We start from the raw sequence: 24,286 nt of genomic DNA on the forward strand, positions 1-24,286 counted from the left end.
CTTGGAAATTTGGTATGTACTGGATAGAGGGTGTCTATGTGAACAACCAACAATAAATAACTGTGGTGAAGCCCAAATAATGGGCTTCCCTGGGCAGAAAAACTGAATATTGTTGCTACATTTTCACTGCTAGGTGAAAACAGTGCTCTGTGGACCCCTCTTGGGAGGAAGATAGTACAAGGAAATCTAAAGATGTATTCCTCTAGACAAATAGCCTTGTAATCTGACTATGGATCCTGACTTATTACATATAAATAAATCTTAGCCACAGGTACAAGGTGCTGAGCCTTGTGAGTCTTTCTAGAGAATTTCTCAACATGGGTAGTGAATGGGTTTAGAGACTTTCAACATATTCTGCTTAGCAGGAAAATTATTTTTTGAATAATGTGTCATAAAAACTAAGTTTGCTGTCTGTATGTTAATCCTGCTTTTAATTTGTTGACATCTCTAAAAGGCATGTGTATTTATTTTCTTTGTTGATACAGTTTTCTGTTAGTTCTTACATAGTATCCTTCCAGTTCAAAGGGTTTTAAAATAAAAATATTTAATATCTCCTTAAGCAAAACACAATTCAACAAACGAACAAGGGATAAAATGTGAAGAACAAAATATTGACAAAAGCACAAACAAAATTCTTAAGTATTCAATATCAGTGTGAAAGGTGACACTGATTGAAGAGTACTTTTGGTTCGTATTAAATATTATTATTTAAAGTTTTCAAAAATCTCCCCAAATTTGCTATACCCATATAAATATACACAGAATATAAAGCCAAATAAAATGTTTTAAAGTACAGATGAAAATCGACTATAGTTCAAAAATGAGAGAAAAAAGATTTTTATAATCTTAAATTATGCACCATTTGATTTTTTTTAAATGCACAGGTATAACTTCTACTTAAACATCTTCAAAGATACTTTAGGTGGGGTGAAAAATGTTAAGACTGTGCTGTTCTGGCTATTTATCTTTAGGAGAAAGAAGACTTTAACAAAAGTTTAGAGAGAAGGAGCAATCAATTTAAAGTTACAAAGTTATAACTGTGAACACATATAAATCTGGTCACTAAAAACATAGTCACTCAATTAGACTTCAAAAATGACTCTCTGATGATTCTCTGGTGGCTCAGAGGTTAAAGCATCTGCCTCCAATGCAGGAAGACCTGGGTTCGATCCCTGGGTAGGGAAGATCCCCTGGAGAAGGAAACGGTAACCCACTCCAGTATTCTTGCCTGAAGAATCCCATGGATGGAGAAGCCTGGTAGGCTACAGTCCACGGGGTCGCATAGAGTTGGACATGACTGAGCGATGGAACGGAACGGATGATATGGCATTGTGTAAATGACCACCGGTGAGAGTGCGCCCATAGTGAAAGCTATTCATTTTAATTTAAAAATGAAATTTATTTCAACAGTTCTGCTTTGTAAGAGCATGGGAAAAACAAAAAAGGATAGTATGTTTCATTTACTTTAGCAATTACAGCTCAGTGACAGAGTATCATAAGTACAATGTATTAGAGAAAATAATGCTGTGATTTTGACATCTGTATCAAAACCTGAACAGGAAAAACAGAATTATATATGGTGATGAATGGAACTTACATAAGTTGATGTTTCCAAGCTTTCTGTGTTGACCAGCACTGGAGGAGGATTTGCCTTAAAGAAAGAATTGTAAATGTGTTAGGCTTAACAGGAAAATTGGTACATTACATATTAATGTTCACAAATATTAGAAGCATATGAACGATTTGCTACTTCTTAAATTATAATTTTATATGAAGTTTTCATATGTTAAACAACATATCCAGTTTCTAGCACCAATGGAAAGAATTAGATATATAGGCAGCTATTACATTTGCTTTTGAGAAATGATTATTTCTGCTACAACAGACACAATTTTGTTAAGATTTGCAAAGTTCACCAGTCTTCTCAAAAAATTCACAAATATTCTCTAATATAACAAAAAACTGTATATAATTTTTATATATATAATATATATATATATTAATTATATCCCAAATTTCTTGGAAATCACCTCTTTTCTAGTCTCAAGGATCCCCTGAAGATTCCAACATTTCATCACCCAGAAAAAAAATTGTCTCATACTGAACTGTGTTTAAACACTGGGGGAAAGGAGCCATACAAAGAAATCCATCATAAACTTTAATTAGAATACTGGAAACACATTCAGTGTAAAAGCCTTCAATTGTTATCAATGGCAATTACTGCTTTTCATCTGTTATTCTAGACTACTCACAGAACAATTAAGGGTCAACCACTCCCCACCTCCCTAAAAACACAAGCAGAGTAACATAGATCTAACTAAGTTTGGGATGAAAAAAGCTTGATTTTCTGCTTAAGCTGCAAAGTGTTTGTTATGAAGGTGCAACAAAATTTTAAAAATAAAACGCAATTATTACCAAATGAAAACCAGACCGAACATACTAGAAAATTGATGTGACTCCTCTTAAAATTCTTTCTTTTGTATATTTAAAAATATATAATTACCAAGTCAAATGACATTTTCAGAGAATCAAACAGATGACTATCCTTTAAATAAATTTTAAGAGATATGCTTGCATAAAATAATTGTACTGTATGCATCTAAGCTACATGAAGCAGCAAGTTAAAAATGAGTGGGGACAAGGATTCCAGTAAAGCACAGGGAACTATATTCGGTATATTAAAATAATCTATAATAGAAAATAATCTGAAGAAGATACATATACACATAACTAGATCGCTTTGCTGTACATCTGAAACAATAAAAAATCCTGAAAAAAACCAAAATGAGTAGGGAATACTGTATTAAATACAAACATAATACTAGCTACTTTATGTGCAGCCCTACCTTTAATGATAATAGTCTATTTTCCAATGATTCAGTGAGAATCAAACCTAATACTATTTGTGAGATTGCTAAAAATACTATTTGTGAGAGACATTTGAGATTTTACGAAGATTAGGAATTATTCATTTCCCAATGACTACTGGGATCTCAAACTGATATTTTTAAATTAAAAAATTAATGGTACAACTTCACCTTACATTGCTTAAGCAATTACAGAGGAAGGCAAGAAAGAACAAGGCTATTTAAACTTACAAAAGAAGATATAATCTTTAAAAATTAAGGCAAGAAAACCATCTGGCTTCCTCTGCACGTTTATTACCAAAAATATAGTGGAAAAAGTTGACTTTTACAATAATCTAACTTATACCAAAATTATCACAACCCTAGCTGCTCATGATCACCAAATCATCATCACTGAATTTGTTACCTTTGGATTCTAGTTATATAAAAATCTGGTATTGAAATACATATAAATTATATAAAGTGTTAAATTTCCTTCAAGATAGAAAATGACAGTGAGAGATTAGGAGAAGGAGGGGTTATGGATCATATAAGTGCATGAATTGAGGACTGCTGTAGTTGGGTGATAAATATACATGGGAGTTCACTGTACTACTCCCTTTCTATTTGAACAGTCTTGAATTTTTTCATAAAATATAGCAAACAATTATATTGAGTCAAGTACTCAGCTTGTAAGAGGTTAATAATGAAGGTAGTTGTAAAATACTATGGGTTAAAGCTGTTATTAAGATATTAGCATTCACATCATAAAGTTAATTTCAACTTTAAAGTTCAGATCTGGAAAAAGAATACAGACTAGTAAAAATAATTTATAATTTTGGCTTAATGAATGTGATTAGATAATTAATATATGTACAATCAGTTTATTTGTAGATGTATCTTAGAAATAATCTGAGTGAATGACCATACCTGAAGGGAAAGCATAGACTTGAAACTGAACAGAAACTCAAACTGAGGATTAACAAGAATTTCATTCAAAACTAATGTTACATTAAGCAATTTGAAAAGACCTATCACAAAATGTAGTCTAAAATAAGAGCCTATGTACATGCAGCTCAAGAGGCATGATTTGATGGCCTCAAGTTCAGCCACCAAAATAACGTTAAAAATATTTAAGACTGTGTTAGCAGGAAGAGAATTAAAACATTTACCTTAAAATACATTATACTTTTACTTACTAACTTGAGGATTTCTAAATTCTTATAGAATACAGAAATGGTATCTGACAAAGTAATAATCCATCCCTCTCAAACTTGGAGGTGGTGGGAATGAGGTAGCCCAATGGGCTTGGAGAGTACAATATACAACTCGAAAACACAGTACCTTAACACCAAAGCCAGAGCAAGTACCTTAGATAGATGAGATACAGAAAAATTTGGCCACCAAATTTGCTACTTTCAGATAGCTGAAACAAAGAGCACTAAAACAAAAAATACAGTATCAAATTTGGCTAGTTTAAGACCTTGGTATCTATAATTAGGATGGGAGATAGCAGAACAGATAACATGGAATTACCAGCTTTACTTAGGGAGGAAACCAAATAACAGCAACAAGACTTGAGGATAATCTATGTGAAAGTTACTTGCTGATTAAAGTTATTTAAATAACTTTAAATGACACATCAAAAAGCAAGACTCTAGATTTCTCTCTACCTCACTCTACCATTCAATGACTTTGAATATACAGGTAAATCACAAGTACTAATTATTGAAACTTATTTCTTCCATCTATAAAGACACGTGCCTTTAACCAAAAGGACTGTGTGACAACTCAGTAAAGTAATATTAAAGACAAAACAAAAAACTGTGTTGTAAACCACAGAAACCTATTGCTAATCCATTATACTTACTAATAGTATATACCATTGTATATGTCTCAACTTAACGACAATAATGAAATCCTATGATTCACTTAGAAATGGTGGGGGAGGGTGACAGGAAAGGGGCAGGATATACCAGAAACAGAAACTAACCAACCGCTAAAGAATATGACCCACGAATTAATAACAAGACTTAAGAAACATAGTTTTGATCATCCAACTTTTAAAATGTTATTTCATTAATAAAGGGCCTCATAAGTCTGCTGCTGTTAACATACTGCAGCATCCTAATCCAATTTCAGAGAACAATATTACATTTTAAAATTTCTGTGTTAAAATAATTCTAAGATTCAGTTATTTAAAAACAGGCCAAAATTAGTTTAGAAAATGCTTTTATGCTGTATACTGTATTTCTCCTTCTTAGCATTTATCGAAGTTTCATTATATTATTGGTTTAATGTCACTCTCTTTCTTCCCTACTAAATTATAAACAAGTATTTCTCCAATAAAGAACTCATAAACCCCAGAGAGTAGTACATGTTGGATTCTAATTTGGCACACACAGCACTGAAAGTTAAAAACTATCATGTTAGTGACCACTATATAAATATGTAAGTTAAAGTGACTGTAAAAACAAATAGGATGAATTCTGGAATGATGACAGAATAAAACATCCCACAAATTTGCTTCTCCACCAAGATGACGACTGTACTGGCAAAATGCAATTGCCAGTGTGACATAAGTATTTTGGAATTTGGTAGTCTATTGAGGGCTTGCAACTTCCAGAAGTTATTAGATGTCAAACTGTGGTTCCGTTCCGTTGCGTCGCTCAGCCAGTCAGTTTCAATTCTCAGCAGTGTTGCAGCTACCCAACTCCCATCCTTCATAATTTGTTCCTAGAGCAGCTGGCAAAAGCCTGCACAAGCCAGGGCAGAGTAGGGAGGGAGAGGGCAGCCAAAAAGGACCCTGTTCTTCAAATATAGGAAATCTGTGTTCTGATTGCTACCTCTGATCACAGAGGTTTCAAAGAGGCAGTGGCCATTATTGCTGAGCCTCCCCCAAGTAATATAAATCCCTCCCCCTCTGGCTGAAGTGACTCCTAGATTTAAAGGTCAAGTGTCTCCTCCCATAATTTCATTTGTCTCTTTTCCCCCTTTTGAGAATCAGACACTGAAGTTTAGAATATTAAAAAACAACCACATATATGAGGGAAGTCACAAAGTCATTGCACATGCCTGGGGAAAGTGCAGGCATAGAAAAAAATCAGAGAAGATTTTAAGGTTATCTCAGAGGTTGATTTTTATAGGCACAAAGATAGCCTATAGCAATCAAAAAAACAAAAACAAAAAAACCCAGCAAACTTTAGAAAACGGGAGAATCTGATTTCCAGAAAAATCGTAAGATTCAAATGTCCAATTTCCAACAAAAAAAATCAAAAGGCATGCAAAGAAATAGGAACATATGTTCCATTCAAAGGAGGGAGAGTGAAGAAAAAAGAACCTGTCTCTGAAAAAGAGCTGGTGGCATATCTATTAGACAAATGATTTAAAGCAACCACTGTAAAGATATCCAAACAACTAAAAGACAAGGTGCACAAAGTCAAGAAAAGAATGTATGAACAAAATGGAAAAAGTAATAAAAGATAGAAAACCTAAAGAGAAACCAATTCTGAAGGTGAAAAGTAAAGTAACTGAAATGAAAAATTCACTAAAGCAGATGTGAGTAGGCAGAAGAATTAGGAAACCTGAAGATAGGATGATGTAAATTATTAAGTCTGAGAACAGAAAGACTGAAGAAAAGTAACCAGAGTCTAAAGAGACTTGTGGGCCATCATTAAGCAGACCAACAAACATACTATGGGAGTCCAAGCAGAGATAGATCAAGGGGGAAGAAAGAATATCTGAAGAAATAATGGGTAAAACATCCCCAAATTTGATGAAAGACATGAATATAAACAATCAAAGAAGCTCAAAAAACTCAAGGTAGGATGAACTCAGAGAGATTCACACTCAGACACATTAAAATCAAACTGCTGAAAGACAAAGAGAAAATTGTGATAGCAGTATGACAAAGTGACTCAGTATACAAGAGCTCCTTTGAGGTCAGGAAACAGTGGGCTGGTATATTCAAAGTGCTAAAAGAAAACCACTGTCAACCAAGAACCCAGTAACTAGCAAAACAATCTTTCAAATATGAGGGAGAAATTATGGCATTCTCAAATAAACAAAGCTGAAGGAGATCATTACTTATAGACTGGCCCTGAAAAAAATGCTAAAGTGAATCCTACACATAGAAATGAAAGGACACAAGACAGAAACTCTAGGTGTCTGAAGAAATAAAGACCTTGGTAATAAGGATAAATACAAAAAAAAACTACTATCTTAATAGTGTTTTGTAACATCACTTTTTGTTATCTACATGATTTAAGAGACTAATATTTTTTAAACTATATTTTAAAGAAGTGGACATGTCATTCACTCAGTCATGTCTGACTCTTTGTGACCCCATGGACAATAGCCCACCAGGTTCCTCTACCCATGGGGTTTTCCAGACAAAATACTGGAGTGGGTTGCCATGCCTGATCCTGGGTAGGAAGATCGTCTGGAGAAGGGCATGACAACCCACTCCAGTATTGTTGCCTGGAATTTTATATTTTAAAAGTTAGTCTAAAAGTGAATTATTCATACAGAAATGATGTCAACCTCAGTAAATAACTAAAATTGATTACTAGTCCAGAAGTTAATACTATAATAATTTTGCTTTGTAATTTCACATTTATTTTCTACATAATTTAAAACATGAATGCATTTTAAAATTGTTAGTTTACATTTTTGTACATATAATGTATAAAGTTGTAATTCTGTGACATAAACAACTGAAAGGGGTGGGTATGTAACTGTTAAGAGGAGTAGAATTTTCATATATCATTAAAGTTAAACTGATACAAATTCAAATTTGAGTGTTATAACTTCAGGATGTTAAATGTAATCTCCATGGTAACCACAGAGAAATTAGCTACAGAATATACATAAAAAGAAACATGAAAGGAATTTAAACATTTCACTACCTATATATAAAAATGAACCAAACAAAAAATAAGACAGTAATGCAGGAAATAAACCTGTAATAAATATAGAAAATAAATAACAAAATGACAGAAGCCTCTCCTTATCAATAATTACTTTAAGTGCAAATTCCTTAAACCCTCCAATCAAAAAAAAGCAGAATGGATAAAACCACATGACCCAACTACGTTTTCTACAAGAGACTTCATTGAGATCCAAAGATGCAAACAGGTTGAAAGGATAGAAAAAGATATTCCATACAACTAGCAACTAAAAGATAGGAGTGACTATATTAATATTGGACAAAAGTTGCAAGGGACAAAGGAAATTACATATTAATAGAAGGTTTAATACAGTAAGAAAATAAAACAATTAACATTCATGTATCTAATGATATACCATCAAAAATCTATGAAATAGCGACAGAATTAAACAGTTTTATAAATAATAGTTGAAGATTTCAATAACATGAAAAATAATATGTAAAATAACAAAATAACATGTAAAATAGCCAGACAAAAGTACAGAAAAAAATGACTTAAATGACACAATAAACCAATCTGACCTAACAGACATATTTGGAACACTCTGCCCAACAACAGGATACATTCTTTTCAAGTGCACTTGGATCATTTCCAGAATATACCATGTTAGGCCACAATTATATATCAATAGATTTAGTAAGAAAGTTGTCATACAAAGTATGTTTTATGTCAAAAATGGATGAAAAGCGCACTCGGCTCCGAGGCGTCACGGTCAAAGGCACTTTTGCGGGCCCCGCCGCAGCTGACCCAGCTCCTCGGTGTAGGGAAGATGGTGGGCCGGAACAGCGCCATCGCCGCCGGCGTATGCAGGGCCCTTTTCATCGGTTACTGCATTTACTGCGACCGCAAGAGACAGAGCGACCGCAAGAGACAGAGCGACCCCAAGAGACAGAGCGACCCCAACTTCAAGAACCGGCTGCGAGAACGAAGAAAGAAACAGAAGCTTGCCAAGGAGAGAGCTGGGCTTTCCAAGTTACCTGACCTTAAAGATGCTGAAGCCGTTCAGAAATTCTTTCTGGAAGAAATACAGCTTGGTGAAGAATTACTAGCTCAAGGTGAATATGAGAAGGGTGTGGACCATCTGACAAACGCAATTGCTCTGTGTGGACAGCCACAGCAGTTACTGCAAGTGTTGCAACAAACTCTTCCACCACCAGTGATCTAGATGCTTCTGACTAAGCTCCCAACATAAGTGCTCAGAGCTTGGCTGAAGATGATGTGGAATGAGAAACAAATGTCAACATAATGATCTCAATTAAAGCGTATTTTTAAAATCTTAACTCAGAAGATGATCGTCTCTGGTGGAGTAAGGGCAGATAAGCTTGTTATGGACTGTCCTCCACAGTGAAGTCTACTAAAGTTAATTTTTACTTTGTGTAGATCCATTTGTCTGTTTATTTATTTTTCCCAGTGAAAAGTGTATTTTGATAGAGAGCTTTTCATTTTATAAATATACACTATGAATTACTGAAATATGCATTTGTTTATTCCTAAAATGTGTAATTAGAATGTACATATAACATCTCATTACTTACATTAAAAATACCCAGTGCTCAGTTTTGGAAGATAGGCCCAAAACAGTGTAGAAGAAAACTGAAGAATATACTTGTTTTGCTCTGCATCAGAAAGTTGGCTGGAAACTTGTGTTGATCAAAATTGAGCATTAAAATAAGAGATTATTTCTTTCTATTTAATCTCTTAAATATGTGTAATGTGCTGCTATGATATAATAACAACTTCACCCCCTCCCTTGAAATGTTTTCTTTAAATCAGTGGGTTTGATGTGTTCTGGATATTTATCTCCTTGTATTTTAGATACATGTAGTTGCAGATAACACCAGGAATTAGATGTTTATACATTCTTAATCTGGCTGAGTAAGCTTTACCAGTTAATGTCTGCCTACTTGCCTCATATATAAACTGAGGAAATGGGTCTGCTAATTCAGCTTCTAATTCCTTTGGTTCTGTGCAGCATTTTCAAATCCCTCTTTCTGAGGGAAATACCTGTTTGGGCAGCCAGCCCTTGTGTTTTTTTATACTCTCAATTTTGCATGCTTGCCTGACTTAGTATTTCTGAATTGGTTTTTTAAAAGATAAAACGTGTTGATTTCCACTGAAATCATGGTTCTGTCACTACTTTTATAAATTAACCTGAAATGTAACCTTCAAGGTAACTGGGACAATATGCTTGTAAAAGTGTTTGTTCCCGTTTGCTTTTATCCTCAGTGTTCCTCCTTAATCCCCTGCCAACCCTTATCTTGTATGAGAACAAGGTGTAACTTTGTGGCTGAAGATTTGAATGAAAGATAATGGGACCTTTTATTCTCTAAATAGGGACATGTTATCTGCAGCCAAAGATTAAATATCAGACCTAAGAATAAAGATCCTTGGTACTTAAAAAAAAATGGATGAAGATAGTAAGCAATAATAGAAGCAAACTGGAAAATTCACCAAGTTGTGGAAATTAAACGACATACTATTAACCAATGAATCAAATAAATAATAGAGAATATGAGGCCAATAGCTGTTTTTTTAAAAGATCAACAAATGGACAAACTTTTAGTTAGATGGACTAACGGAAAAGGAGAGAAGAATAAATTATTAAAACCAGAAATGAAAGTGGGAATATTATTGTTAATTCAACAGAAACAAAAAGGATTATCAGTTCAGTTCAGTTCAGTCGCTCAGTCGTGTCCGACTCTCCACGACCCCATGAATCACAGCACGCCAGGCCTCCCTGTCCATCACCAACTCCCGGAGCTCACTCAAACTCATGTCCAGAGTCGGTGATGCCACCCAGCCATCTCATTCTCTGTCGTCCCCTTCAGCAAGTTTAAGCCAACAAACTGGATAACTTACGCAAAATGGAAAAACTCCTACCAATGCCGAACCATGAAGAGAAAATTTTAATACTTTATAATTACCAAGGAAATTGAATCAATAATCAAATATCTCCTGACAAAAAAAAGCCCTTGAAATCTGATTGTTTTCCTGGTGAAATCTACCAAAAATTTGAAGAACTACCATCAATTTTTCTCAAATTCTACCCCAAAATTGAAGAGGAAGGTATATTCCCCAACTTATACTTTGAGGCCAGCATTATCACTATAAGAAAACTGCACACCAATATCCCTTATGTATACTGATCCAAAAATCTCAACAAAAATTGAATTCAGCATTATACTAAGAGGTTTATATACTATGACCAAGTAGGATTTATTCCTGGATTGCAAGGATGATTCAACACAGGAAAACTGATCAATGTAACATACCACATCAATAGAATGAAGAAGGAAAAAAAAAAAAAAAAACCAACATGATCATCTCAATCTATGCAGGAACTATGTGACAGTATTAAATATTTTAACTAAGAATATAAGGAAACCACCACCACATAATAAAGGTTATATATGAAAAACCTACAGCAAACATCATACTTCCATGGTGAAAGACTGAAAACTTTCCCTCTAATATCAAAAAACAAGTCAAGCCAGCCCACTCTCACCACTTCTATCTAACAAAGTATTGAAAATCAGCCAATTAAACAAATATGAATAATTATCCAGCAGCTTCAGCTGCAAGCAACAAATTCTGGTAAATTCTCTTTTCAATTTTTACTCTATTATAAATATTTCTATTTCCTTGCTATGGCTTCTTAGACATACTGATCATTTAAAAGTAGACATTTAATTTCTAAATACATGCGATTTTAAAGTGTCTTTAATATTAATTTCCCATTCTGATATTATTTTCTCATTTAAATGCTTTCTTCTCTGTAATCACCCTCTGTTTTTTCAGTCTTCTAACATTACTGATCGCCGAAGAATTGATGCTTTTGAACTGTGGTGCTGGAGAAGACTCTTGAAAGTCCCTTGGACTGCAAGGAGATCCAACCAGTCCATTCTAAAGGAGATCAGTCCTGGGTGTTCATTGGAAGGACTGATGCTAAAGCTCAAACTCCAATACTTTGGCCACCTCATGCGACGAGTTGACTTCTCTGTATATTCATTCTATTAATTTTTGAGAGTTTGATATTGAAACTCCAACTAAAAATCTTAATTTATCTACTTAAAAAAATAATTGCAATATGTAGTGGAACTACATACAACCATGTTCTATATTTTCCAAGTCTCTTGTAAATGTGTTATCATACTTTCATAATTTTTAAAAAAGGCCAAAACAAGGGGCACTCTGACCCTCCTTTCTGTTTCCCTGTAAAGCATGAAATAAATTTCCCAAATAAAAAAAGAAAACTATCTGTTTGCAGATAATATGATCATATATGTAGAAAATTCTGAAGGAACCACACAAAAGTCTGTTAGAACTAAAAAACTTAGCAAAGTGGCAGTAAATGGTCTACACACAGAAATCAGTTGCTTTCCTATATACAAACAAGTTGGAAAGCAAACAAAAACAATTCAATTTACAACAGTATCAAAAAGAATAAAACAGTTAGGAGTGAACTTAGCCAATGAGTGAAATATCTGTGCAATGAAAACTATAATATTGCTGAAAGAAATTAAAGACAATAGGAATAAATGGAACACATCCCTTGTTAATGACATCTTAATACTGTTAAGATGTCAATACTACCCAAAGCAATTTATAGATTTAATACAATTCCTATCAAAACAACAATGATGTCTTTTGCAGAAATAGGAAAACTCATCCTAAAATTCATATGGAATCTCAAGGAACCTGAAGAGACAAAATAATCCTAAAACCGGCAAAGCTAGAGGACTTAAATTTCTTCATTAAGTTTGGCATTGGCATAAAAGCAGCCATATGCCACTGGAATTGAATATACAGTGCAGAAATAATCCCACATATATACAGTCAAATTATTTTCAATTATAAGGGTACAAAGACCATTTGATGGGAACAAGACAGTCTTTTCAACACACAGTGCTGAAACACTGGATATCCAAATGCAAAATAATGAAGCCTAACACCTAACACCATATACAAAAATTAATTTTAAATGGATCCATGATTTAAATAAGACCTAAAACTATAAAACCCTAAGAAGAAAACACAAGATAAAAGCTTCACGACACTGCATTTGGCAGTGATTCACTGGATATAACACCAAAGGTACAGGCAACAAAAGAAAATATAGACAATTTGGACTTTCTAAAAACTAAAATAAGTTGCGCCGAAGAATCGATGCTTTTGAACTGTGGTGTTGGAGAAGACTCTTGAGAGTCTCTTATACTGCAAGGAGATCCAACCAGTCCATTCTAAAGGAGATCAATCCTGGATGTTCACTGGAGGGACTGATGCTAAAGCTGAAACTGCAATACTCTGGCCACCTCATGCGACGAGTTGACTCACTGGAAAAGACTCTGATGCTGGGAAAGGTTGGGGGTGGGAGGAGAGGGGGACGACAGAGAATGAGATGGCTGGATGGCATCACCGAATCTGTGGACATGAGTTTGAGTGTACTCCGGGAGCTGGTGATGGACAGGAAGGCCTGGCATGCTGTGATTGATGGGGTCGCGGAGAGTCGGACACGACTGAGCAACTGAACTGAACTGAAAAACTAAAAATTTTGTGCGTCAAATGACACTATCCACAGAGTAAAAAGACAACTCACAGAATGGGAGTCAATATTTGCAAATCATGTATCTAATAAGGAACTAATATCCAGAATACACAGAGAATTCCTAAAACTCAAAAGAAACCAACAACACAATTCAAAATGGGTAAAGGATATTTCTCCAAAGATGATTTACAAAGGGCCAATAAACACATGAAAAGATGTTCAACATCACTAATCACTGGGGAGTTGAAAATCAGAACTACAATGAGATGCCACCTTATACCCATCAGTTTGGCTAACAATATGAAAACAATAAATGTAAGGAGTATTGCTGTAGATGTGGGAAAATTGGAACCACTGTACTTCATCGGTGGGAATATAAAGTGCTACACCACTGTGGAAAATAGAATGATGGTTCCCCTAAAAATTTAGTTACAAAATAATCCAGTTATTAACTTTCAGGTATACACTCTAAAGAACTGAAGGCAGGGTCTTGAAGATGTATCTGTACACCCATGTTCATAGCAGCATTATTCACAATAGCTAAAATGTGGAAGCGACTTGAGTTGTTCACTGACGAATGGATAAGCAAAGTCTGATACACACATAAAATGTGATATTATTTAGCTTTCAAAAGAAGGTATATTCTGATGCTACATATGTATATAGCATGGGTTAACCTTAAGGACAGTATGCTAAGTGAAATAAGCTAGTCACAAACAGACATATACTGTTATAATTTCACTTATCTAAAGTACTTGAGTCAAAATCACAGAGAAACAATGTAGAATACTAGTTGCCAAGGCCTGAGCCGGGAGGTGAGGGGGGAGAGAGAGGAATGGGGAATTCACTGTTTAATGGGTATAGAGTTTCAATTCTGCAAAATGAATAAAAAGTTCTGCAGATGGATGATGGTGACATATAGACACCAATATGAATGTACTTAATACCACTGAACTGTAAACTTTAAAATAGTTAAGGTGGTGTAATATATATTATGTGTTTATTACAAATAAAAAAGGAAAAAATGTGACCTCAATCTAATTATTAAAATGCATCAAACAAACCCAAATCGCAGGTATTCTACAAAATAACTAGCCCGTTCTCTTGTAAATGGCCACACAAGTGACTGTGGCGCTACTTAAGATTAAAGTAGATTCATGTACTCTAACTGTGGTCTTGGATGGGACAAAGGACCTGTTTTTGTTTTTCATATAAAGAACATTACTAGGCTACTGGCAAAATAGAATCATGGTCTGTAGTGTTATGTTGCTTTTCTTGTGGCTCAGATGGTAAAGAATACACCTACAACGCAGGAGATCTGGGTTCAATCCCTGGGTTGGGAAGATACCCTGGTGAAGGGAACTGCTACCCACTCCAGTATTCTGGTCTGGAGAATTACATGGACAGAGGAGCCTGGCAGGCTAGCTAACTTTCTGCTTTAGATCACTATATTATAGCAATATTTTTCTTTCTCAGGAAGACATTTAGTATTGTAAAGTATTAATATTTACGGTAAGGGGACAGGAGTGAAGCTTCCTTTTAACTGATATACAAAAAAAATCATACTCAATTATATAAGAAGAGAAATGATGAAGCAGATGTGGTAGGCAAAATTTTTAACAATTGGGGGAGACATGGGTATATGAAGTTTTTGTACAATTCTTCCAACTCTTTGTAAGTGTGAAATAATTTGAAAATAACATAAAAACAAACAAAAAAATCCAAGACACAAACAGAATAGGGGCACTGCATTCAAGTGATAGTGTGTGGTTAAAAAAGGCCCATCAAGGTAATCCAAATATATTCCTGTATTTAAGATTACTACTGTGATTCATGGGGTCACAAAGAGTCAGACACGACTGAGCGATTGAACTGAACTAAAGTGAAAACGGAACAAGCCATGCTTTAGATTATACTAATGATCAAATCATTTAAGGGTCAACACTCATATGTTCTGTGAAACTTGCACTGTCCAAAAGCAATAGGATACTCTATACCGTATACACCTCTAACCTTAATTCCTCTCATGTCATGTGGGAGTTATCTGCTGTCTCTTGCATGAACAGATAGTAGGCTCTCAGAGGAAAAGAACAATGTTATATTAATTTTTGTATTTAACATGACTGGAACAGTAACAAATTATTAAACAAAAAACAATGCCTCCAAAGCATCTATTTGAGTATGAACATAGACTTTTCATACAAACATAAAACTTTCATTACATGATAGCTCCTCAGAACTGGTTAAAAAAAAAAGGTCTGAAGAATCTAGTTTTAAAGAAGAGTATTTATTCTGGGTGTATATTTAATAGGCCAGTATCTTAAGAGATTATATCATCAGTAGGAAGAACTAGCATCTGTCATACAATTGCTATGTGCTCAGTTTCTATGTGGATGAAGAAACCGAGGCTCTGAGAAACTGAATAATGTTCCTACCATCACACAACCAGGAAAGGGCAAGGCCAGGAATTGGTAGAGTAAGGTTTACTATAAAGTCCAGGTTCTTTCTGTAACTTCATAAGCCATACAAAATCAATACACAGAAATCATTTGCATTCCTATATATTAACAATGAAAAATAAAAAAAAGAAGGAATCAATCCCATTCACCAGTGCAACAAAAAGAATTAAATATCTAGGAATAAACCTACCTAAGGAGACAAAAGAACTGTATACAGAAAGTATACGACATTGATGAAAGAAATCAAAAAAATATGACATAAACAGATGGAGAAATATTCCACATTTCTAGGTAGGAAGAATCAATATTGTGAAAATGACTACACTACCAAATGCAGTCTACAGATTTAACGTGATCCTTACCAAATTACCAACAGCATTTTTCACAGAACTAAAACAAAAAATTTCACTATTCACATGGAAACACAAAAGACCCCGAATAGCCAAAGCAGTCTTGAGAAAGAAGAATGGAGCTGGAGTAGAATGCAGCTGACTGTAGTCATCAAGACAGTATGGTATGGGCACAGAAACAGAAATATAGACCAATGGAACAAGACAGAATGCCCAGAAATAAACCCATGCACCTATGGATACCTTATTTCTGACAAAGGAGGCAAGAATATACAATGAGGCAAAGAAAGCCTCTTCAATAAGTGGTGCTGGGAAAACTGGACAGCTACACGTAAAAGAATGAAATTAGAACACTTCCTAACACCACACACAAAGAAAAATTCAAAATGGATTACAGACCTAAATGTAAGACCAGGAACTATAAAACTCTTACAGGAAAACATAGGCAGAACACTCAATGACATAAATCAAAGCAAGATCCTCTACGACTCACCTTCTAGAGTAATGGAAGTAAAAATGAAAGTAAATAAGTGGAACTTGATTAAACTCAAAAGCTTTTGCAGAGTAAAGGAAACTCTGCTGCTACTGCTGCTAAGTCGCTTCAGTCGTGTCCGACTCTGTGCGACCCCATAGATGGCAGCCGACCCTGGGATTCTCCAGGCAAGAACACTGGAGTGGGTTGCCATTTCCTTCTCCATAAGCTAGGTGAAAAGACAACCCTCGGAATGGGAGAAAATAATAGCAAATGAAATAACTTACAAAGGATTAATTTCCAAAATATACAAGCAGCTCATACAACTCAATACCAGAAAAACAACCCAATCAAAAAGTAGGAAAAAGACCTAAATAGACATTTCTCTGAAAAAGACATACAGATGGCTAACAAACACATGGACAGATGCTCAACATCATTCATTATTAGAGAAATGAAAATCAAAACTACAATGAGATATCACCTTACACCGGTCAGAATGGCTATCATCAAAAAGTCTACAAACAATACATGCTGGAGAGGGTGTGGAGAAAAGGGAACCCTCTTGCACTGTTGGTGGGAATGTAAATTGATACAGCCACTGTGGAAGACGGTATGGAGATTCCTTAAAAAACTAGGAATAATACGACCCAGCAATGCCACTCCTGGGCATATACCCTGAGGAAACCAAAACTGAAAAAGACACATGTACCCCAATGTTCACTGCAGCACTATTTACAGTAGCTAGAACACAGAAGCAACCTACATGTCCATCGACAGAAGAAAGAATGAAATTGTGGTACATATACACAATGGAATATTCAGTTCAGTTCAGTCGCTCAGCCATGTCCGACTCTTTGCGACCCCATGAATCACAGCACGCCAGGCCTCACTCAGCCATAAAAACAAATGCATTTGAGTCAGTTCTAATGAGATGGATGAACCTAGAGTCTATTATACAGAATGAAGTAAGAAAGAGAAAGATAAATATTGTATACTAACACATATATACAGAATCTAGAATGATGGTATTGAAGAATTTATTTGCAGGGCAGCAATGGAAAAACAGACATAGAAAACAGACTTATGGACAAGGGCAGAGGGGAGGAGAGCGTAAAACATATGGAGAAAGTAACATGGAAACTTACATTACTGTATGTAAAATAGATAGCCAATGGGAATTTGCTGTATGTCTCAGGATTCTCAAACAGGCGCTCTCTATCAATCTAGAGGCATGGGATGGGGAGGAGATGGAAGGGAGGTTCAAGAGTGAGGGGATGTATGTGTACCAATGGCTGATTCATGTTGAAGCTTGACAGAAAACAACAAAATCCTGTAAAGCAATTATCCTTCAATAAATAAAAAAAAGCCATTCAATGTATCTCTGTACCACTCTAAATAATAAGCATGATAATTTTCATATTTTCATAAAATTTAAATGACATGATCAATATAAAAGTACTCTGAAAGTTTAAAGTTCTAAAAATAAGACAATATTTAAAAAATTTATCATCTTTCTAGCTATCTGTCCTCAAACTCACTTTGAAATAGAGAGGTGTTAGCTCCCATTTTTATAGATGAAGGGAGTATAAAACTCAGAAAGGTTAAATAATTTGAGTCATAAAGCAGGACTAGACTCTAAACCTTAAATTTTCTGTTTCTATTTCTATTATCTCCTGATGCATGCAAAGTATAAAGCAGTAGATATTTAGAAGAAAAACTGTTTTTATTTAAAATGTTAAAATCAGGTTATATATAAGATATGGATTTAAAAATTCATTTGGGGACAAATATTTTAATCGCTTTTATTAATTTTATAATGTATATGTTATACTCAATTACTCAGGTATACACTCACTTATATTGCAAAATAAGGCACACCCACAGCCTTCTCATGTTAAAACAAATTATTAAACTATTCTACATAGACTTTTATAAGCATATTTAAAACCTAAAATGAGGTTCAGTTCAGTTCAGCCGCTCAGTTGTGTCCAGCTCTTTGCGACCCCATGAAACAGTATGCCAGGCCTCCCTGTCCATCACCAACTCCCGAAGTTCACTCAAACTCATGTCCATCGAGTCGGTGATGCCATCCAGCCATCTCATTCTCTGTCGTCCCCGTCTCCTCCCGCCCCCAATCCTTCCCAGCATCAGTCTTTTCCAGTGAGTCAACTCGTCGCACGAGGTGGTCAAAGTATTGGAGTTTCAGCTTTAGCATCAGTCCTTCCAATGAACACCCAGGATCAATCTCCTTTAGAATGGACTGGTTGAGGTTAGGTAATATAAATAAACCTCTCCTGTTTGTTTTTTTAAACTTGCTCCCTGGTTTACTGTCTCAAGCAAATATGAAGTAACACTAATGATACAAATAGCCAAGATGAAGTGCTAGCAGCACATGTATATTGTTCTTTCAAACACTGTAAAACATCTCAAATAAGTACTATTATCATCATCAGTGTTACAGGTGAGTAACGAGATCAAGGTTAAGTAAACTACAATTACACAGCCAGTTAAGTGGTAGGAAAGTGAAAAAGTATTAGTTGCTCAGTCATGTCTGACTCTTTGTGACCCCATGGACTATAGCCCGTCAGGCTCCTCTGTCCATGAAATTGTCCAGGCAAGAATACCGGAGAGGGCAGGAAGTGGCAGAACTACAATTCTAAACCAGATCAATCTAAGTTCTTTATTTATAATTACAAGGTTATGCAATCTCAAAACATATTTCAAGTGTAGTGTGATACTAAGCTAGGGACACTTGGAATAAATAAATCAGAGAACTTCTGAATAGGAGAGGACTGGTTCCTAACTGAATATAAGAGCAGAAATTACTATAAAATTTCAAAGGGTTCTAGAAAACTATTTTGACATCAAAAGACAAACTGAGGTGACATGACTAGAATAAACTTTCAAGTCTCCTCCTTTAAAAAATATTGTGCTACTAAATCCTAGTTACTTGGAAGAATGTTACATTATTACAATAACCTTTGACTGTCTAGGTAGAATTATATTTTATAATTTATAAATTCAATTTCTCTTTGCACTGTATAGAAAATATCCATCTGGACTTATCTATTCAATTGTTGGTAGTTTTATAATTTGACTTTTTGTAATTTTCGTAAGTTTTAGTATAATACCTATATTTCCCCTAGAATCTTATTTTGTATAATGTTCTTACTGATTTTCACTTTTTAGGAAAGGAGAAAGGCACTGAGATGAGAACAATGAAAGGTGATAACCCATTTTTCCCCCTAATAGGACTTATTTTGACACTGTTTACACAGCAAAAACACCATTTTTACTAGATTTTATGTTACAGGTCAATAATAGTAAAATTACCTAAAGATCCATTTGTTTACACATTAAAATGAAATAATGACCTTTGATGTGAAAGATCTCAATTATCCTACTTACTAATACCACAGTGATTTTACCTTTGGATAATTCTGTTGGTAGTTTGTCTTAATAAGCCATCCCTTGGAACTACTAAAGCTCTGAAAGCTACAAATATTCAGATTCTCTGACATTTGGCTATTATTTCATTGTATTTTTTGACTGTTACACATTAATTTAAAAAGATAAACTCATGATTTTAGAGTATTTTTACATTTACAGAAAAGTTGCAAAGATACCATAAAGAGTTCCCAAACACTTTATATACATCAGCTATTCTTTTTCAATAATGAATGTGAAGTATGTTATCCTACCAAATGACAGAAAGATTATTTCCAAAGAAGGTCAATATATACTGGAAAACAAAATGCTATATATAAAAGGACACATATAGTACAAGATCAGGAAGAACAATTATTTTTACTATCTTCAGAAAATAAACAAAATTTCCCAAAGCAAATTTTAAAATTGTTTTGAACAGACTTACATGTATAAAAGGCATGATAACAAATCTAAGGAGGTTCAATACGATGATGTTTAGAATGTATCCTTTTTGTAGATAACCTAATAAAATGGCAAATATTGAACCCATCTTGTATTAAATCCCAGATATTTAACTCCCTAAAAATATCATTTAAACTCCAAAGTGTATTACCAAATCTAACAAAGAAACAGTTGAAATGATCTGAAAAGAATACAAATGAAACCATTAAGAACAAATAAAATTTTTATAAAGAAAAAAGAAACTAATAAAAACCTGTGGTATGATGGGTAGGATGACAGTATTCTCAGCAGGGACTGGCAGGACAGGGATCACAGGGACAGTGGGAGAAGAGGGAGATACAGCTTCTGTTGGCTAAAAATCATCAATGACAAAAAATCAGGAAAAATACAAAATAAAAGGGAAACATATAACAGAAAGTTTTGTCACAAAGATAAATTAGAGTTTTCAGAAATAACTAAAATAGGTAAAATAATATTTTACTTCAACTTAAATGAGAAAATGCTCTTAGAAGTAATTATACAACCAATAATAATTTTAATGACTCTAGTTACAATAAGTGACTACTCTTTAGATGTGTAAATGAAAATAATAAAAAATAATGATTTAACAATACTCGTGCACTGAGAGATAAGACGCTCACTTCACAGACTACAAAATATTTTTACAGCATTCAGGATATATTTGACCACTTGCTTCCTTGCACTCAAAGAATCAATTACTCTCATGATTAATTCAATTACTTTTAAAAAAGATGTAAATGGAACACAGAAAGGGTGTCTTGTAAAAGTACCAATCTCTGTTACCTGGATTAATTCATAAATATTTACTATACTGACATATTCTATATAAGAATTATTAAACTCATATCCTATACAAAAACCGGAAATTAATTGATGACCTAAATATAAGCATTAAAAACACAAAATTATTAGAAGAAAACATAGGGATAAATCTGGATTTAACAATGGATTCTTAAATATAATATCAAAAACAGAAGTAAAAAAAGTTAGACTGTATCAGAATTCAAACCTTTTGTAAAGCAAATGGCATTATCGAGAAAGGGAAAAACAACATATAGAATGGGAGAAAATCTTGCAAACTGTACATTTGATGATGGTTTCACATGAAGAACAGATGAAGAACTCGTGTAAAAAAATGGGCAACGGACCTGAAACAGACATTTTCCAAAGAGGATACACATATGCACCCCAAAGTTCATAGCAACACTACAATAACCAGGACATGAAAGCAACCTAAATGTCCATCAACGGATGAATGGATAAAGAAGATGTGGCACATATAAACAGGATATTACTCAGCCATAGAAAAGAACAAAACTGGGTCATTTGTAGAGATGTGGATGGACCCAGAGTCTGTCATACAGAGTGGAGTAAGTCAGAAAGAGACAAGTGAGTATCATATTTAATGCATATATGTAGAATCTAGAAAAATGGTACAGATGAGCTTATCTGCAGGGCACAAATAGAGACACAGACGTAGGGACCAGACAGATATATGGACATGGGGTGAGGAGGGTTGGTAGTGGGATGAACTGGGAGATTGGGATTGACATACACTGACGAGTAAAACAGATAGTGGGAACCTACAGTATAGCACAGGAAGCTAAGCTCGGTGCACGTGGTGACCCATATGGATGGAATGGGGAGTGGGTGAAGGGGAGGTTCAAGAGGGAGGGGGGATATGTATAAATATAGCTGATTCACTTCATTGTACAGAAAAAACTATTACAACATTTAAAAGCAACAAAACCCCAATTTAAAAAAAAATAATAAGCACATGAAAATCTATTCAATATTATTATTCATTTAGTTCAATTCAGTTCAGTCACTCAGTCGTGTCCAACTCTTTGCAACCCCATGAATCACAGCACACCAGGCCTCCCCGTCCATCACCAACTCCTGGAGTTCACTCAAACTCATGTGCATCGAGTCGGTGATGCCATCCAGCCATCTCATTCTCTGTCGTCCCCTTCTCCTCCTGCCCCTAATCCCTCCCAAAGTCAGTCTTTTCCAGTGAGTCAACTCTTCACACGAGGTGGCCAAAGTATTGGAAATGTAAATCAAAGTAACGATGACATATTACTTCATATTACTAGGAGGCAATAATAAAAAAGTAAAAACAAAAATAGAAAGTAACAAATGTTGGCAAGGATATGCAGAAATTGGAATCATCAAAAACTGCTGGTGGGGATGGAAAACGGTGCTGCCACTATGGAAAACAGTTTGTTTGGCAGTCCTTCAAAAAAACTACCCCTAGGAGTACCATCAGTTCAGTCGCTCAGTTGTGTCCGACTCTTTGTGACCCCATGAATCACAGCACACCAGGCCTCCCTGTCCATCACCAACTCCCGGAGCTCACCCAAACTCATATCCATCGAGTCGGTGATGCCATCCAGCCATCTCATTCTCTGTCGTCCGTCCCCATCTCCTCCAACCCCCAATCCCTCCCAGCACCAGACTCTTTTCCAGTGAGTCAACTCATATGACCCACCAATTCTACTCCTAGGTAAATACTTAAAAGAGCGGAAAACTGGGACTTGAATACTTTTCCCTAGTGTTCAGTGATGCATTATTCACAATAGCCAAAAGGTGGAAACAACTCAAGGGTATCCGTCAACAGATACAGAGATACAAAACATGGTGTGTGTACATACACATACACACACACACACAGTGGATAGCCATTCAGCCATAAAAAGGGATGAAATTCTGATATCTGCTACACCATGGACAAACATTGAAAACATTATGCTAAGTGAAATTAACCGGACACAAAAGGTCAATATTTTGTGATTCCACTTATATTTAGAATAGGTAAATTCATATAAAGTAGATTAGAAGTTACCAGGGGTAAGGGAGACAGGAGTGTAAGGAGTTTACTGCTTAATGGTTACAAAGTAAGTTTGAGACAGTGAAAAGGTTTTGGAATTAGACAGTGGTAATAGCTGCTCATCTGGTTCCATCACTTCATGGGAAATAGATGGGGAAACAGTGGAAACAGTGTCAGACTTTATTTTTTTGGGCTCCAAAATCACTGCAGATGCTGATTGCAGCAAGGAAATTAAAAGACGCTTACTCCTTGGAAGGAAAGTTATGACCAACCTAGATAGCGTATTAAAAAGCAGAGACATTACTTTGCCAACAAAGGTCCGTCTAGTCAAGGCTTTGGTTTTTCCAGTGGTCATGTATGGATGTGAGAGTTGGACTGTGAAGAAAGCTGATCGCCGAAGAATTGATGCTTTTGAACTGTGGTGCTGGAGAAGACTCTTGAGAGTCCCTTGGACTACAAGGAGATCCAACCAGTCCATTCTAAAGGAGATCGATCCTGGGTGTTCATTGGAAGGACTGATGCTAAAGCTGAAACTCCAATACTTTGGCCACCTCATGCGATGAGTTGACTCACTGGAAAAGACTCTGATGCTGCGAGGGATTGGGGGCGGGAGGAGACGGGGACGACAGAGAATGAGATGACTGGATGGCATCACAGACTCGATGGACATGAGTTTGAGTGAACTCCGGGAGTTGGTGATGGACAGGGAGGCCTGGCATGCTGTGATTTGTGGGGTCGCAAAGAGTCGGACATGACTGAGCGACTGAACTGAACTGAAAGACCTCAAAAATATTTTAATGCAGGGAAGCAGGTCCCTTAACAGTGCTGTTGGATATATAACTTCATACAAACTTTACAAAAAGCAATCTAATAGCTTTAAAAATGTTGAACTCTTTGACTGAGTAATTCTGTTAGTCTAT

The 24,286-nt window shown here is 35.2% G+C and overlaps 1 protein-coding gene and 1 pseudogene across 8 annotated transcripts in view; one reads left to right on the forward strand and one right to left on the reverse strand.

The window, feature by feature from the left end:
- The window catches only part of DLG1 (discs large MAGUK scaffold protein 1), a 287,420-nt gene that overhangs the window by 130,824 nt on the left and 132,310 nt on the right, over positions 1-24,286 (reverse strand). For 5 of the 8 annotated variants that reach the window (XM_055407214.2, XM_055407303.2, XM_055407295.2 and 2 more), the window contains 2 exons: positions 20,769-20,867; positions 1,598-1,651 (listed from right to left, as the gene is read on the reverse strand). In XM_055407214.2, coding sequence (XP_055263189.1) covers positions 1,598-1,651; positions 20,769-20,867 — 153 coding nt within the window. The remainder of the gene's footprint in view (positions 1-1,597; positions 1,652-20,768; positions 20,868-24,286) is intronic. The other 3 variants (XM_055407346.2, XM_055407336.2, XM_055407313.2) reach the window with 1 other exon arrangement.
- LOC129544182 (mitochondrial import receptor subunit TOM20 homolog pseudogene) lies at positions 8,565-9,037 on the forward strand (annotated as a pseudogene).

Source organism: Moschus berezovskii, chromosome 1 (genome assembly GCF_049115385.1).
Source record: "Moschus berezovskii isolate FMDL1 chromosome 1, NW_MosBer_1.0, whole genome shotgun sequence".
Lineage (NCBI taxonomy): Eukaryota > Metazoa > Chordata > Mammalia > Artiodactyla > Moschidae > Moschus > Moschus berezovskii.